Consider the following 14,905-nt stretch of genomic DNA (forward strand, 5'->3'; position numbering starts at 1 on the left):
TCTCACCAGCCCTCCCTCCCCCCCTCACCCGCCCTCCCTCCCCCCTCACCCGCCCTCCCTCCCCCTCTCACTCCCTCCCTCCCCCCCTCACACGCCCTCCCTCCCCCTCTCCCTCCCTCCCCCCCACCCGCCCTCCCTCCCTCGCCCTCTCCCTCCCTCTCCCCCTCTCCCTCCCTCTCCCCTCTCCCTACCTCCCCCTCCCAACCTCTCCCCCTCCCGCTCCTCCCCCTCCCAACCTCTCCCCCTCCCGCTCCTCCCCCTCCCACCCTCTCCCCCTCTCCCTCTCTCCCTCCCACCCTCTCCCCCCTCTCCTCCTCTCCCTCCCACCCTCTCCCCCCTCTCCCTCCTCCCCCTCCCACCCTCTCCCTCCTCCCCCTCCCACCCTCTCCCTCCTCCCCCTCCCACCCTCTCCCTCCCACCCTCTTCCTCCTCTCCCTCCCACCCTCTCCCCCTCTCCCTCCCACCCTCTCCCCCCTCTCCCTCCCTGCCTCTCTCCCTCCCTGCCTCTCTCCCTCCCTGCCTCCCTCCCTCTCCCCCTCTCCCTCCCTCCCTCTCCCCCTCTCCCTCCCTGCCTCTCTCCCTCCCTGCCTCTCTCCCTCTCCCCCTCTCCCTCCCTGCCTCTCTCCCTCCCTGCCTCTCTCCCTCCCTGCCTCTCTCCCTCCCTGCCTCTCTCCCTCCCTGCCTCTCTCCCTCCCTGCCTCTCTCCCTCCCTGCCTCTCTCCCTCTCCCTCCCTGCCTCTCTCCCTCTCTTTCCCTGCCTCTCTCCCTCTCCCTCCCTGCCTCTCTCCCTCCCTGCCTCTCTCCCTCCCTGCCTCTCCCCCTCTCCCTCCCTGCCTCACCCCCTCTCCCTCCCTGCCTCACCCCCTCTCCCTCCCTGCCTCACCCCCTCTCCCTCCCTGCCTCACCCCCTCTCCCTCCCTCCCTCACCCCCCTCCCTCTCCCCCTCTCCCTCCCTGCCTCACCCCCTCTCCCTCCCTCCCTCACCCCCCCTCCCTCCCTCCCTCCCTCTCCCTCTCCTCCTCCCTCCCCTCCCTCCCTCTCCCTCCCTCCATCCCTCTCCCCCTCTCCCTCAATCCATCCCTCTCCCCCTCTCCCTCAATCCATCCCTCTCTCCCTCCCTCTCCCCCTCCCTCTCCCCCCTCCCTCTCCCCCTCCCTCTCCCCCCTCCCTCTCCCCCTCCCTCTCCCCCTCCCTCCCCCTACCTTCCCCTCTCCCTCCCTCTCTCCCTCCCTCTCCCCCCTCCCTCCCTCCCTCACCCACTCTCCCCCTCTCACCCACTCTCCCCCTCTCACTCCCTCTCCCTCCCTCCCTCTCCCCCCTCTCCCTCCCTCCCTCTCCCCCCTCTCCCTCCCTCCCTCTCCCCCCTCTCCCTCCCTCCCTCTCCCTCCCTCCCTCTCCCCCCTCTCCCTCCCTCTCTCCCCTCTCCCTCCCTCTCCCCCCTCTCCCTCTCTCCCCTCTCCCTCCCTCTCCCTCCCTCCCTTCCTCTCCCTCTCCCTCTTCTTCTCTCCCCCCTCTCCCCCTCTCCACCCATCTCTCCCTCCCTCTCCCCCCTCCCACCCCCCTCTCCCTCCCTCTCCCCCCCTCCCACCCCCCTCTCCCTCTCTCTCGCCCCCTCTCTCTCTCGCCCCCTCTCCTTCTCTCTCGCCCCCCCTCTCTCTCTCTCTCGCCCCCATCTCTCTCTCTCTCGCCCCCCCCTATCTCTCTCTCTCTCGCCCCCCCCTATCTCTCTCTCTCTCGCCCCCCCTATCTCTCTCTCACTCTCTCTCGCCCCCCTATCTCTCTCTCACTCTCTCTCGCCCCCCTATCTCTCTCTCTCTCTCTCTCTCTCTCTCTCTCTCGCCCCCCTATCTCTCTCTCTCTCTCTCGCCGCCCTATCTCTCTCTCTCTCTCTCGCCCCCCTATCTCTCTCTCTCTATCTCGCCCCCCTATCTCTCTCTCTCTCTCTCGCCCCCCTATCTCTCTCTCTCTCTCTCTCGCCCCCCTATCTCTCTCTCTCTCTCTCTCGCCCCCCTATCTCTGTCTCTCTCTCTCTCGCCCCCCTATCTCTCTCTCTCTCTCTCTCGCCCCCCTATCTCTGTCTCTCTCTCTCTCGCCCCCCTATCTCTGTCTCTCTCTCTCTCGCCCCCCTATCTCTCTCTCTCTCGCCCCCCTATCTGTCTCTCTCTCTCTCTCGCCCCCCCTATCTCTCTCTCTCTCTCTCGCCCCCCTATCTCTCTCTCTCTCGCCCCCCTATCTCTCTCTCTCTCTCTCTCTCTCTCGCCCCCCTATCTCTCTCTCTCTCTCTCTCGCCCCCCTATCCCTCTCTCTCTCTCTCTCTCTCTCTCTCTCTCTCTCTCTCTCTCTCTCTCGCCCCCCTATCTCTCTCTCTCTCTCTCTCTCTCTCTCTCTCTCTCTCTCTCGCCCCCCTATCTCTCTCTCTCTCTCTCTCTCTCTCTCTCTCTCTCTCTCGCCCCCCTATCTCTCTCTCTCTCTCTCGCCCCCCTATCTCTCTCTCTCTCTCTCGCCCCCCTATCTCTCTCTCTCTCTCTCGCCCCCCTATCTCTCTCTCTCTCTCGCCCCCCTATCTCTCTCTCTCTCGCCCCCTATCTCTCTCTCTCTCGCCCCCTATCTCTCTCTCTCTCTCTCTCGCCCCCCTATCTCTCTCTCTCTCGCCCCCTATCTCTCTCTCTCTCTCTCTCGCCCCCCTATCTCTCTCTCTCTCTCTCTCGCCCCCCTATCTCTCTCTCTCTCTCTCTCGCCCCCCTATCTCTCTCTCTCTCTCTCTCGCCCCCCTATCTCTCTCTCTCTCTCTCTCGCCCCCCTATCTCTCTCTCTCGCCCCCCTATCTCTCTCTCTCTCTCTCTCGCCCCCCTATCTCTCTCTCTCTCTCTCGCCCCCCTATCTCTCTCTCTCTCTCGCCCCCCTATCTCTCTCTCTCTCTCGCCCCCCTATCTCTCTCTCTCTCGCCCCCCTATCTCTCTCTCTCTCTCGCCCCCCTATCTCTCTCTCTCTCTCGCCCCCCCTCTCGCCCCCCCCTCTCGCCCCCTCCCCCCTCTCTCGCCCCCCCCCTCTCTCTCCCCCTCTCTCGCCCCCCCTCTCTCGCCCCCCCTCTCTCGCCCCCCCTCTCTCGCCCCCCCTCTCTCGCCCCCCCTCTCTCCCCCCCTCTCTCTCGCCCCCCCTCTCTCCCCCCCTCTCTCTCCCCCTCTCTCTCTCTCCCCCCCTCTCTCTCCCCCTCTCTCTCTCTCCCCCCTCTCTCTCTCCCCCCTCTCTCTCTCCCCCTCTCTCTCTCCCCCCCCCTCTGTCTCTCCCCCCTCTCTCTCCTCCCCCCCTCTCTCTCCTCCCCCCTCTTCCTTAAAAACCTGTTTGTTCTGTGGAAAGACATTATCCAGATGCTGAGGACAGTTTCAATCTTGTCTATGTGCTTTGCTGATCATTCAGTGCCTCAGCTATATACTGATGTGTTAACTTTACTCCTTGTGTTATTCATGTACATAATGTTCCATCGTGGACTTTCCATTGTATTATAGGTAACCTATTTCTGTTCTGCAATTTTCCAGCCTTTCTTCAGTATGCTTGATAGTAATATCTTAAAAGTACTTGAGAATAGCTACTAAGTGCTCTATAGATTAAGTGCCTATAGAAACAGTAAGTAATTGGGTAGCAATAAATAATGCTCCCATATGACCAACCATTCTAAAATTCCCTATTTATGTATTTACTGTCTTACTCATCGCAATGGTACTTTCTAGAGGAATAGGAATCTCAAATTCTTGATCTGAACCTAATTGTCATCCAAAATATCAGTACAAGAATTAATAACATCCCAGATGCACTCCTGTAAAATGGTGGAACATTATAGACAGTGTCTCACATTATCCACCTCCTCCAACTGAGTGAAATTAAAGTGGATCGTACATAACACGGACACCTCCAATATTTCGTTCAGGAAGTCAAAACAAAATTTTCAACTAGTGATTGTGCACAAAAGGATTAGTACTGTGCTCAATTTCTTGTGCTCATTGAAAAGTATTTTTCGTAATATACTTTGATGGTACAGTTCATATGCCTGATAGTAGACCTAAAGTTTTCAACAAATGGTCGTGGGAGATGAGAAATGACTGTGAACAGGCTAGTTTGAATCAAAGTGACATCTCAGACAGGATGAAGTATAGGTCAGTGATTGGCAGCTCCGAAGAATTCCATGTCCAACAGAAATTAAACAGGGAATGGATAGAGAGAGAGAACATAAAGAAGGTGTCCAGTAATGTGTAGCTCGAACCTAACATGATCAGCAATTGCTGTTAACAAATAATTGAAAGAGTCAAGATATTTGAAAAGAATGATATATACAATAAAACAGATATAGAAACATTTGTAGTGAAATACTTCACCAGAATATCCAGAAATAAGTGAGGATGAGGGCTGCCAACTCAGTGGTGTTTTAATCAAATTTTATAATGTTTGCTGAATGATGAAAGTGAAACTGTATTTAACTGACCAGTTAGGCCTTGTCAACATGTTTCCCATTCTTATGTAAAAACATTGACTGCAGACTTTGCAACTGATACTGTACTACTTGTTTCAATAACTTCTAGTTGTTGTGCATACACAAAGCATTAAGGTATAGAATGATAGGCTTACTGAGCGAGATGGTGTAGCGGTAAGCACATTGGACTCGCATTCAGGAGAGCAACGGTTCAAACCCACATCCAGCCATCCTAATTTAGATATACCATGATTTCCTAAATCACTTCTGTTTTGAATCACGTTCACACTTTTACTTATAAAATACTTTATTAAAATATACATATGTTCACTTTACAAAAGACACACAAAGACTATCTATTGCTCCTCATCACTCACGCATATATACACAAACATAGCTGTCACCACAATCGATACTTCTCGAATATACTCGATATAACTTATTCTAGAACGATGTTCTGGAACTTTCTCATATCCGATATAAATGTATTACATAATTCCAACACACCTCCTTACATTTATATCGCGATGTTTTACATATTCCTAATTTTAATGAATTTTTCTTTACATAACGACTTTGTGAATATATCTGCAACATTTTCATTTGAATCTACTTTAACAATATCAATGAGTCCCTGTAAATAATACTCATTCACGAAATGGTAATGCACTTCTATGTATTTTGAATTCTTTGTAAAATTACCAAACTTCGCTATATTTAATGCTCCTGAATTATCTTCATATATGACAATAGGTTTTTCAAATTTAACATTAAAAATGTCTAAAATATCATGTACAAGTTTCACCTCGCTTACAGCTTCAGACAATGCTACATATTCTGCGGAAGTTGAAGCCTTTGTAACACTCGCTTGTTTTCTTGACTTCCAAAATACAACATTACCAAATAATCTAATTACATAACCAGAAGTTGACTTTCTATCCACACTATCACCTGCCCAATCTGAATCCACAAAACAATCTAATATCTCAGCACTTTCATTCCTACAATATTTTAATTTCAAATCTTTAGTTAAATATAAATATTTCAAAATTCTCAAAGCATATTTAAAATGAGTACTACTGTAACAACTTTGGAATCTGCTCAAGTAATTCACACTATAGCTAATATCTGGTCTAGTACCTGAACTTACGTACAAGAGTGCACCTATCAAGTTTCTATATCTAATGTCATTACAATCTTCATACGCTGGTTCTAACTTTAAATTTACTTCCATTGGAGTTTTGTACAAGATCGAATCTTCAATTTTATATTTCGCAGCTAACGAATCAATATATTTTTCTTGACTCAAACTCATAACTCTTGTTTCACAATCATAATTAATATCGATGCCAAGATATCTTTTTACCTCACCTAAATCTTTCATATTAAATCGTTTTGACAATAAGTTTTTAATCTTAACAATTTTTTCTTTTCTCACACAGCAAATGAGCAAATCGTCGACAAAAATAATCAAATAAATCAAGACATGTCCATCTCGCAATACATAAAGACAATAATCATATTTACTCCTTTTAAAACCTAAACTTCTTAAAAACTCGTCAAGACAATTGTACCAAGCTCGTGAGCTTTCTCGCAAACCATACAATGCTTTATACAATTTACAGACTCTATCCGTACCATCATCATATCCTCTTGGCTGCTTTACATAAACTTCAGATAAAACTTTACAATTTAGAAACGCAGTCTCTACGTCCATTTGTTCTATAACCAAACCTTCTTGACAACAGTATGACAACAAAATCTTTAATGTTTGCATATTGGTTACTGGAGAATAAATATCCTCGACGACTTCTTTTTGTTGAAACCCCCTGACAACTAATCTTGCTTTGTAAACACTTTCTGATTTCTTTGTGAAAACCCACTTTACATCAATGGCTTCTTTATCAACTGGTTTATCTACTAATTCCCATGTTTTGTTTTTGTTCAAACAATCAATTTCCTTATTCATCGCTTTTTCCCAATAATTTGATTCGGCGCTGTTAATCGCCTCCTCAAAGCTTTCCGGACTATTTGCACTGCAAAAGTTTACATAAATAAAATTGCTGTAAACATAATCATTTAATATTTTTGGTTTTCTTTCTCTAGATGATCTCCTCAACTCAAGTACTTTCTCTGGTTCATGATTATCAGAAAGCTTTTCATTTTTCTCAATTTCCTTCTGTTTTTCTATTAGTTCAGTTTCATTTTCTATACTTTCATGTTCAGAATCACTAGAATATTCACTTACTGAATCATAATCTTTAAACCCAATACATTTAACACCACTTTCAACAATGTCCACATGTCGAGCAACAACTATCTTATTATTTATTAGCACTCTGTAGCCTACTTCACAATAACCCATTAAAACCCCCAAATCGGCTTTCCTATCCCATTTCGACTTCCTCAGTTGCTCAGGTACTCTTACAAAAACTCTACTCCCATACAATTTCAAATGATTAACATTAGGTCTTTTCCCCAGTAATATCTCATAAGGAGTTTTCTTTTCAATGGTGTTAGCTAAAGTTCTGTTTTTGAGGTACGCTGCTGCACAAACCACTTCAGGCCAAAATCTCGTGTCTACTCGCGCTTCGGCTAGCAGACACCGAGACATGTCTATGATGGATCTGTTATACCTTTCAGCAGTACCATTAAGCTCATGCACATAAGGTGGACAAGCATTCAATACAATTCCTTTTTGTCTCAGAAATTCATACACATTTTCATTTAAATATTCCTTCCCATTGTCACATCTTATCTTTTTAACAGTTTTCCCAGTGAGATTCTCAACTTCATTAATATACTCTACAAAACAATTGTATACTTGATCTTTAGATTTTATGGTGTAAACATGAGCTGCCTTCTGTAATCATCAATGAAAGAAAGAAAATATCTTTCCCCATGCATTCCAGTAGTTGAGTGAGGCCCATTTAGATCTGTGTGAACAATTTCTAAGATTTCTTTTGCTTTGGTTCTATTATTTTTAAAAGGAACATTATGCATTTTGTTTTCGATACAGATTTTACATTTCATAAATTCTGATTCTAGTTCTGAAGGAACCCCATCTAACAATTGATGTTTACATAAAGTATTTAGATAATTGAAATTAACATGTCCCAAAATGCGGTGCCATTTTTCCTTTGTTGTCATATTATTGTCTTTACTCATAACATTAACATTAACTTCTCCTTTATTAATAGTACTACTCATTTTATACAACCGACTCTCTTTCCATGCAATCGCAATCAATCCATTAGCTTTATCAAAAATTTTAGCATTATTCCCTACCGATACAATTTCGTGATTATCTGTAATTTTGGCATAACTGATCAAGTTTTTGTCTATGTCTTTTACAAAGAAAACATCTCGCATATTAATTGGAACCATTTGATCATAGACAGGAAAATTACTAATTACATTACCAACTTTAGTAGCTTGCAAAATTTTTCCATCAGCAATTTTTACATTTATAGGTTGTTTTAAAGTTATACTCTTAGAAAAATATTCCTCATTATTAATAACATGATCAGTACAGCCACTGTCTAATAACCAATTGATTTGAATTTGATTGTTGTTACTTGACTCTACTGTTCTATTTTGACCTATCATAGAATTAACCTCTGTTATAAAACTACTCATACCATGATCACTCTGATGGTAACCTTGCTTGCTGTGATGCCGACCGCTGCTAAAACCATGCTGCTCTCCTCGACCACGTTGCCTGCTGCCATAACCTCTATGCTGCATGTTGCCGTAATTTCTACACTGTACATTGCTATAACCTCCACGTTGCATATTTCCATTACCTCTGTCGCTACTTTGAAAATGTACTCCACGATGTTATGTGCCTCTGTTACTTGTTCTTCCCTGGTTACAATCACGTTTGAAGTGACCTGCTTTGCCGCATCGATAACATACTTGCTCCTGATTTCTTGAATTCAATTTTCTTTCTGTGTGAAATGCATTTGATTTTACCTCTTCATTTCCAGTTTTTGCATTCAATAATTGAATCTTACTTTTAACGTATTCAACTGTCTGGTCCTCTTCCTTCAAGACGTCCACTAAGTCCCCAATATAGCTCATTGACTCTGGTAACGTTCGCAGCATATAATTTAACTTCTCCTTTTCCGTTACTTTAGCGCCTGCAGATTTCAGCTTATTTACAGTTTTTTCAAATGCACTGAAAAATGTCCCCGTATCACTGTAATCACTTAACCTCAATTTGTCCAACTTGTTTCTGCATAATATTTGAAGGGCTGTAGACTCTTTTGAATATAATTCATCAAATTTCTTCATGATCTCGAAAGCGCTTTCTCTGTCACTCACGAATTCTAGTTGCTTATTTGTGATTGCACCATAAATATAGTTGATAGCCTTCAAGTCCTCTTCATCCCACGTTTCGTTGTCTGAGCTCACTTTTGCCCTCATAGTCACTGTATGGCATTTCTTCATTTTTAGGTACATGATTATCCGCTGCTTCCAGTTCCCATAGTCCTCGCCATCAAATACAGGAATAGTTATATCAGCCATGTCGAACTTTCTGAATAACACGCGACGGCCACAATATAATATTTAACTTCTACTTTTCTTTTCAATAACCACGCTCTGCTACCATGTTTTGAATCACGTTCACACTTTTACTTATAAAATACTTTATTAAAATATACATATGTTCACTTTACAAAAGACACACGAAGACTATCTATTGCTCCTCATCACTCACGCATATATACACAAACATAGCTGTCACCACAATCGATACTTCTCGAACATACTCGATATAACTTATTCTAGAACGATGTTCTGGAACTTTCTCATATCCGATATAAATGTATTACATAATTCCAACAACTTCAAGCAAATGTTGGGACGTTTCCTTTGAAAGGGCATTGCAAACTTCCTTCCCCAATCCGATGGGGCCAATGACCTTGCTGTTTGGTCCCCTCCCCCAAATCAACCAATTATCTAATGATAAGCTTAATTCATCCATTTGCTTCAATCATTCAGTTCTAGTTGATAATGAAAGACCTATGCTGCTGAAGATACCATACATACATACAATACAATACATGCATACATTCATTTGAGAGTTTATGTCTTATGAAGCTACATTTTGGTCAGTATCTTTCCTTTATGTATCTTTGTTGAGGTATCTTTCAGAGCTGTCTTCTCAGGAAAAACATACTGCAGTCTAAATACACATATTGATGTAAAAAGATATCTGTAATTTTTATTTTAATATGGCTTGGTGATCAAATGGGTAGTTGTCAGACTAAAAATCCAAGGGTCCATGGAGTGACTACTCATTCTGTCATTTATTGCTTATTTTGTCTCTTGACACTAAATGGTTAATGTGAAAAAAACCAAGTTGCACCTTAGTTGGAAATTGAAATTAAACTCTGTTATTCTGCAACTACCTGGGTAATTTAGTTCAAAGCTTAGAGGAAGACGAGGACATACTATATCCAGTTGAACCATGTCTTGTGAAGCAATTCTGTGTAGATCAAATCTTTGGGTTGAAGACAACTTTACCTTTAGGATAATACCTTTATTAACAGTTTCAATAACTGACCAAGACTAAAATAACTGCTTTACAGACTCATGTGTAAAACAAGTAAGTGTTAGAAAGACCATTCACAGTTCTTTGCTTAACAAATCACACTCTGAGCTGTGTATATTATTATGGCTATAAAATAATGATACTCTTTTAATCAGTTAATAGAGTAAAGTAGTTTCTTTAGAAAATTTTATTTGATGTGTGTAAAGTATTTTGATTTTCACTTAACCTTTTTAATCTACACAAGTTCAGTTAACAGGTACAGAAAATATTTAAATGTAATTTTTTGTAAAATATTTTACAGGCTGCACGAATACAAATGCTGTAGACGTCTCAAATATTTGAGCTTCTCAGGCTGTAGGAATCTGGTGGATGAATGCATTGTCAACCTTACGAAGTGCTGGCTGTTTTTAGAGCAAACACAAAGTAATGATGATCATATTACAGGACTCATAAGTCTTAGCATGTCAGGCTGTGAGAGGTTAACATCAGGCTCTATAAGTGCATTACTTAATGTTCCAAAGTTTCTGCACAACTTAAAACATCTTGATTTCAGTGGATGCTTCAGATTTTCTTCTGAGAGTCTGTGTGAAGTTGCTAATGTGTGCCCAAAACTGGAACCAAAAAATTTATATTATTGTCACAATGTTTTAAATGGACCATTCATGCTGGAAGCTAATGGTTGTAATAACTTGGAAAGTGCTAAGCGTAAATGCTGTAGTTTTCCAGAGTACTGAACATTTGTTCCATGTGGGAATGTCATTATTTTTATAAATGTGTTAAAAGATTGTTGTTATGAGACTGTTGTACCAGATATTTTGATTTAATACTTTTCAAGTATTTATTATTTCTTGTTAGATCACCATAGCATCTTTATATTTAAGGAAGCAATGTAACCTTCCTTGTGAGAACTGTACTTAGTATTTATTTTTTCTATGTTTAAGTAAGTGCAACTTGGAAGACTACTTAACAAATTGTCTGGAGAGCTTATTCACCAGTAAAGTGTTCGTTTTAAATGTCTTTTTGTACATAGTCATTGTATATTTTTTTTTATAGATGTTAGTGATCGGTAGTTACCAAGTAGTGGTTTTGTGTGTGTGTGTGTGTGTGTGTGTGTGTGTGTGTGTGTGTGTGTGTGTGTGTGTGTGAAATGTGAATGCATGCATTTGTCATATTGTTTGTATATGTCTGTGGCTGTGAAAATATTAATAAGAATGTTATTTAATAAAACTAGTTTTTTTGCATTTATGAAAATGTTAACATATACATTTGTATTAGGAAGTCTCCTGTCTTAATTTGAAATTATGTGTTTCCAACAAACAGTACAAATAATATTCTGACAACATTAAGTTTGCAAAATATAAAATTAAATCAGTTCTTTGTCCCCATTCAGTGTGTTCACTCCCTTCATAACACTCAGTATTGCTGAACACCATGAAAGTAAGTGGTTATTATTTACAATTTGGAAAATTTTTCCATTACATAGCTAAAGTTTAATTTACTGTAAAATATATTACACCCAACAAAAAATATTTCTGATAGACAGGCATCCAAAAATGCAGAGTATTATGATAAACAACATACTGCTGTTTGTTAATGTTTACACAAAAACAGGGTAAACCAATTTTACAATTTTTATTTCCGCTTCAGCATAAGCAATAAATAATTCCAAATAATTATGTATACAATTACCAATTCTGTAAGCAGTTGTTTATGTAGGTACTAACATCTGTTAGTATCCCAATTCACCTTTCGTGTATAGGAAAGCAGTAGCTACAGAAAGAAATTAATATGTATTCATTCTATAATTGCATAATTAAAGTTTATCTTTATTTCTAACACATTCACTGTCTTTGGTGATTTAATAGTGTTAGATCAGTGCATCCACAACATCTCTGCTGTGTATAAGTGTCCAAAAGTGTCAAATATTTCTATGCTGTATAACCAGGTCCAACTTAAATCTCATGGACATGCAGGTTTATCAGTAAGATTTTATTTTTTGCTGTTTGTTGTTCTCTAATGTTCTCAACAAAAAGTGGTGATTCATTCTAGTCAATCTCAGCCCATGAAGAGGTATGAAAAACAGTTAAAATTTACTGATAATTTTAATCAAAATATTAGAAGATTCTGGATGCAGATCTGAAATGGTGTCATGTGATGAAGGTGACAACTGTTTGGTTCTGTATGTGACTAAATATTTTTTAAAATTACTATTAGTAGTTGATAATAATGAGGGGGACTTACTGTCTAATTGATACTTAGGGATGACCTGTTTGCAGTCTGTTATTGTTTGTGAGAAGCAACATGTGGATTGTGAGGAAACCAAGACAAAATAACATTGTCAGCAGTCAGTTTCCTGCAGTAATATATTTTTCACTGTCGTGGGGTGTTTTTCTTCAGATTTGTATTGTGAAAATTATTAGCTTACAATACTTCAAAAAAAGAGACCCTGTAACATGATAATGGTATTTCAGCAAGTTTGAATAAACAGTGGTTTCTTCTCCTATAACGTAGGATTCATTTGAGCAGCAGTACGGAAGAGTCACATGTACACACACAGCATTCAATCTGAGTCTCGTCAAGAGTCACAAATGGTTGCCAACACCAGAAAATAGGTGGAGTATTTTTCTCAAGTTGCTGCCTGATGGCAGTCACGTGTGTAGCTTCCCATTCATCTTATCTTAGCGTGCACGGCAAATGTATTGTGCTGATTTTGGTTTGTGTGTTTGGTTACTTCGTTCTGCAAAAGTGATGAAGACTTGTTTATTTATCTTTCTGCCTTATGACCAACATAAGTAATTATATAACATTAATTTTTTCGTAATAGTGAAAAAGAATAGCAGTATTTGTGCTATTGAAGAGATGAAATTATTTATTAATGTACATACATCTAGTGAATGTTGAAACAGTAGTTAGTCATTCATAATATGTATCATCAGGCAATAATGAGTTGCACGTATTGAAACATCTGAAGAAATTTCATCACAATATAATGACTTATGTTTTTTTTTTTTTTTTTTTTTTTTTTAACTTCAAAGCCAGCAACCAAATCACTGAAAATCTCACTCAGCAGCACAAAAACTGTTGGTATTTTCATATGGCTATGGGAAACTGGAACCACTTCACCAAATGTTAATATTTTTGTGGTTTGCTGACCATCAAACATCGCACTTCAGAGATGTTGCAGATAGATGTGCTATAGCACTGTAGTAAAGAGGATGATAGATTTTCTTAGCAGCATGTCACCCGACATTATAAAATGGCCACCAGCAGAAGAAAGAGCTGCTATAGAAAGACTTGGTTTACCAGGAGTCATTAGTGCTACCAATAGCTGTCACATGAAGATACATCAACTTTCGTATGATCTATGTTGATAGTTATACAGAAAAGTCGGTATTCCACCCAGTTTCAAGTTGTAAGAGATCACGAGAGAGTAATTAGGAACCTTTTGTGGGGTGCTCTGGATCTTTTCACAGGTCATTGCATTTAGCCAACACCCTTGAAGAGAAATGATGGTGAACTTTGTATTTTGGAGGACACTGTATACCCTTGTGCTGTTTGATAACTGCTTACAGGAACTTAGAGATTTTGACAAGATAGCAGAAATATTTTGATTTGACATTTTTTTAAAAAAATAGTTGTCTTGTTGAACAGTGTTTTTGCCTTTTCAAGCAAAAATTTCAGCAGTTGTGAATATTAAACTGCAAAGCATCCATGAGATAATTTTATTACGGCTTGCTGTGTTCTTGTTCAAAATTGTCCTCAATTGGTAAAACATATAAAACAGGTAATTGTAAGAAACTCATTTGCCTGCAGGAACCATAAAGAACTAATCTGGTCCACATCCAGCCTCTAGTGTCTCAACCAGAAATGATGCCTTCGATAATGAAGTCTCATGTGCATCAATGTTATTAGTTAATTACAATGTTAAACTATGCTATACATGAATGAAATTGTGGCTTTCTTTAAGATCCAGTATAACACTTCTGAAAGGAAAAACATTATGCTGTACGTCAAGTGAATTCTTGAAATTAGAGATACATTGAACTGAAGTTCTTCACAGAAAGTCATTTCTGCTGAGTACAATCCTGGATGAGCAACTATTTATGACCAAACTTTAACAGACAAAGACACAATCAAAAGCGTGTGGGAAAGTTGCAATAAACGTGATGGAAAAGAGGACATAGGAGGACAGAATATGAAGACATCTGTCATTGCTGGTGCTGAAGCTACAGGTATCTTACCGAAGTAGATTATGTAGCAGTCAAAAACATAGAGTAGTGATGTATTGCTTGTAAAGCTGTTGTGTGATAAATCATACTGCCATCACATATCATAATTGCAACAACAAAAAATTGTGACCTGTTTCATAGTGAGTGATACTACTGTGTAGGTACACAGTCAAGAACTAAGTTTTTTTTTCTGAAAATGAATGTATCTTTGGATTTAACGATGTATAATCCGTATGTCTTTACATTAAATTTAAGGCACTCTCAGTAATCTGCCACTTCCAGTAATCCAGCACCCATATGTGCAAGGAATGGCATTTGTAAATTTGTAGGAAGTGTAATCTACCTAGAAGGAGCCATTGTTCTTTATTAGGAGTCAAACAGCTGTAGTAACATATTCTGTGAATAATATTAAGTATGTATTGTGTAAGATCCTGTTTTGAGTGTCATCAGTACTATATTAAGTGTTTCAAGCACAAATAAATAGAATGGTAAAATAAAATCACTTTTCAGTACATGATCTCAAATGAGTTTACCTGTCCAGAGGTACAAGTAATATTGGATCTGATATGACAATATCTACATTATGATAATTATCTTAGTATTGAACTGAGATGTCAGAAATTTCTGGATTTCAGTGTCAAAGACAAAAAG

At 41.0% G+C, this 14,905-nt stretch overlaps 1 protein-coding gene across 1 annotated transcript in view; it reads left to right on the top strand.

The window, feature by feature from the left end:
- Positions 1 to 11,737, top strand: part of LOC126248343 (F-box/LRR-repeat protein 5-like) — a 139,276-nt gene extending 127,539 nt beyond the window's left edge. Inside the window, exon 6 of the mRNA XM_049949252.1 lies at positions 10,327 to 11,737. Within this exon, the coding sequence (XP_049805209.1) occupies positions 10,327 to 10,759 (433 nt within the window). The 3' untranslated portion in view covers positions 10,760 to 11,737. The remainder of the gene's footprint in view (positions 1 to 10,326) is intronic.
- Positions 11,738 to 14,905: the final 3,168 nt, after the last annotated feature.

This window comes from Schistocerca nitens, chromosome 3 (assembly GCF_023898315.1).
Source record: "Schistocerca nitens isolate TAMUIC-IGC-003100 chromosome 3, iqSchNite1.1, whole genome shotgun sequence".
Taxonomy (NCBI): Eukaryota; Metazoa; Arthropoda; class Insecta; order Orthoptera; family Acrididae; genus Schistocerca; species Schistocerca nitens.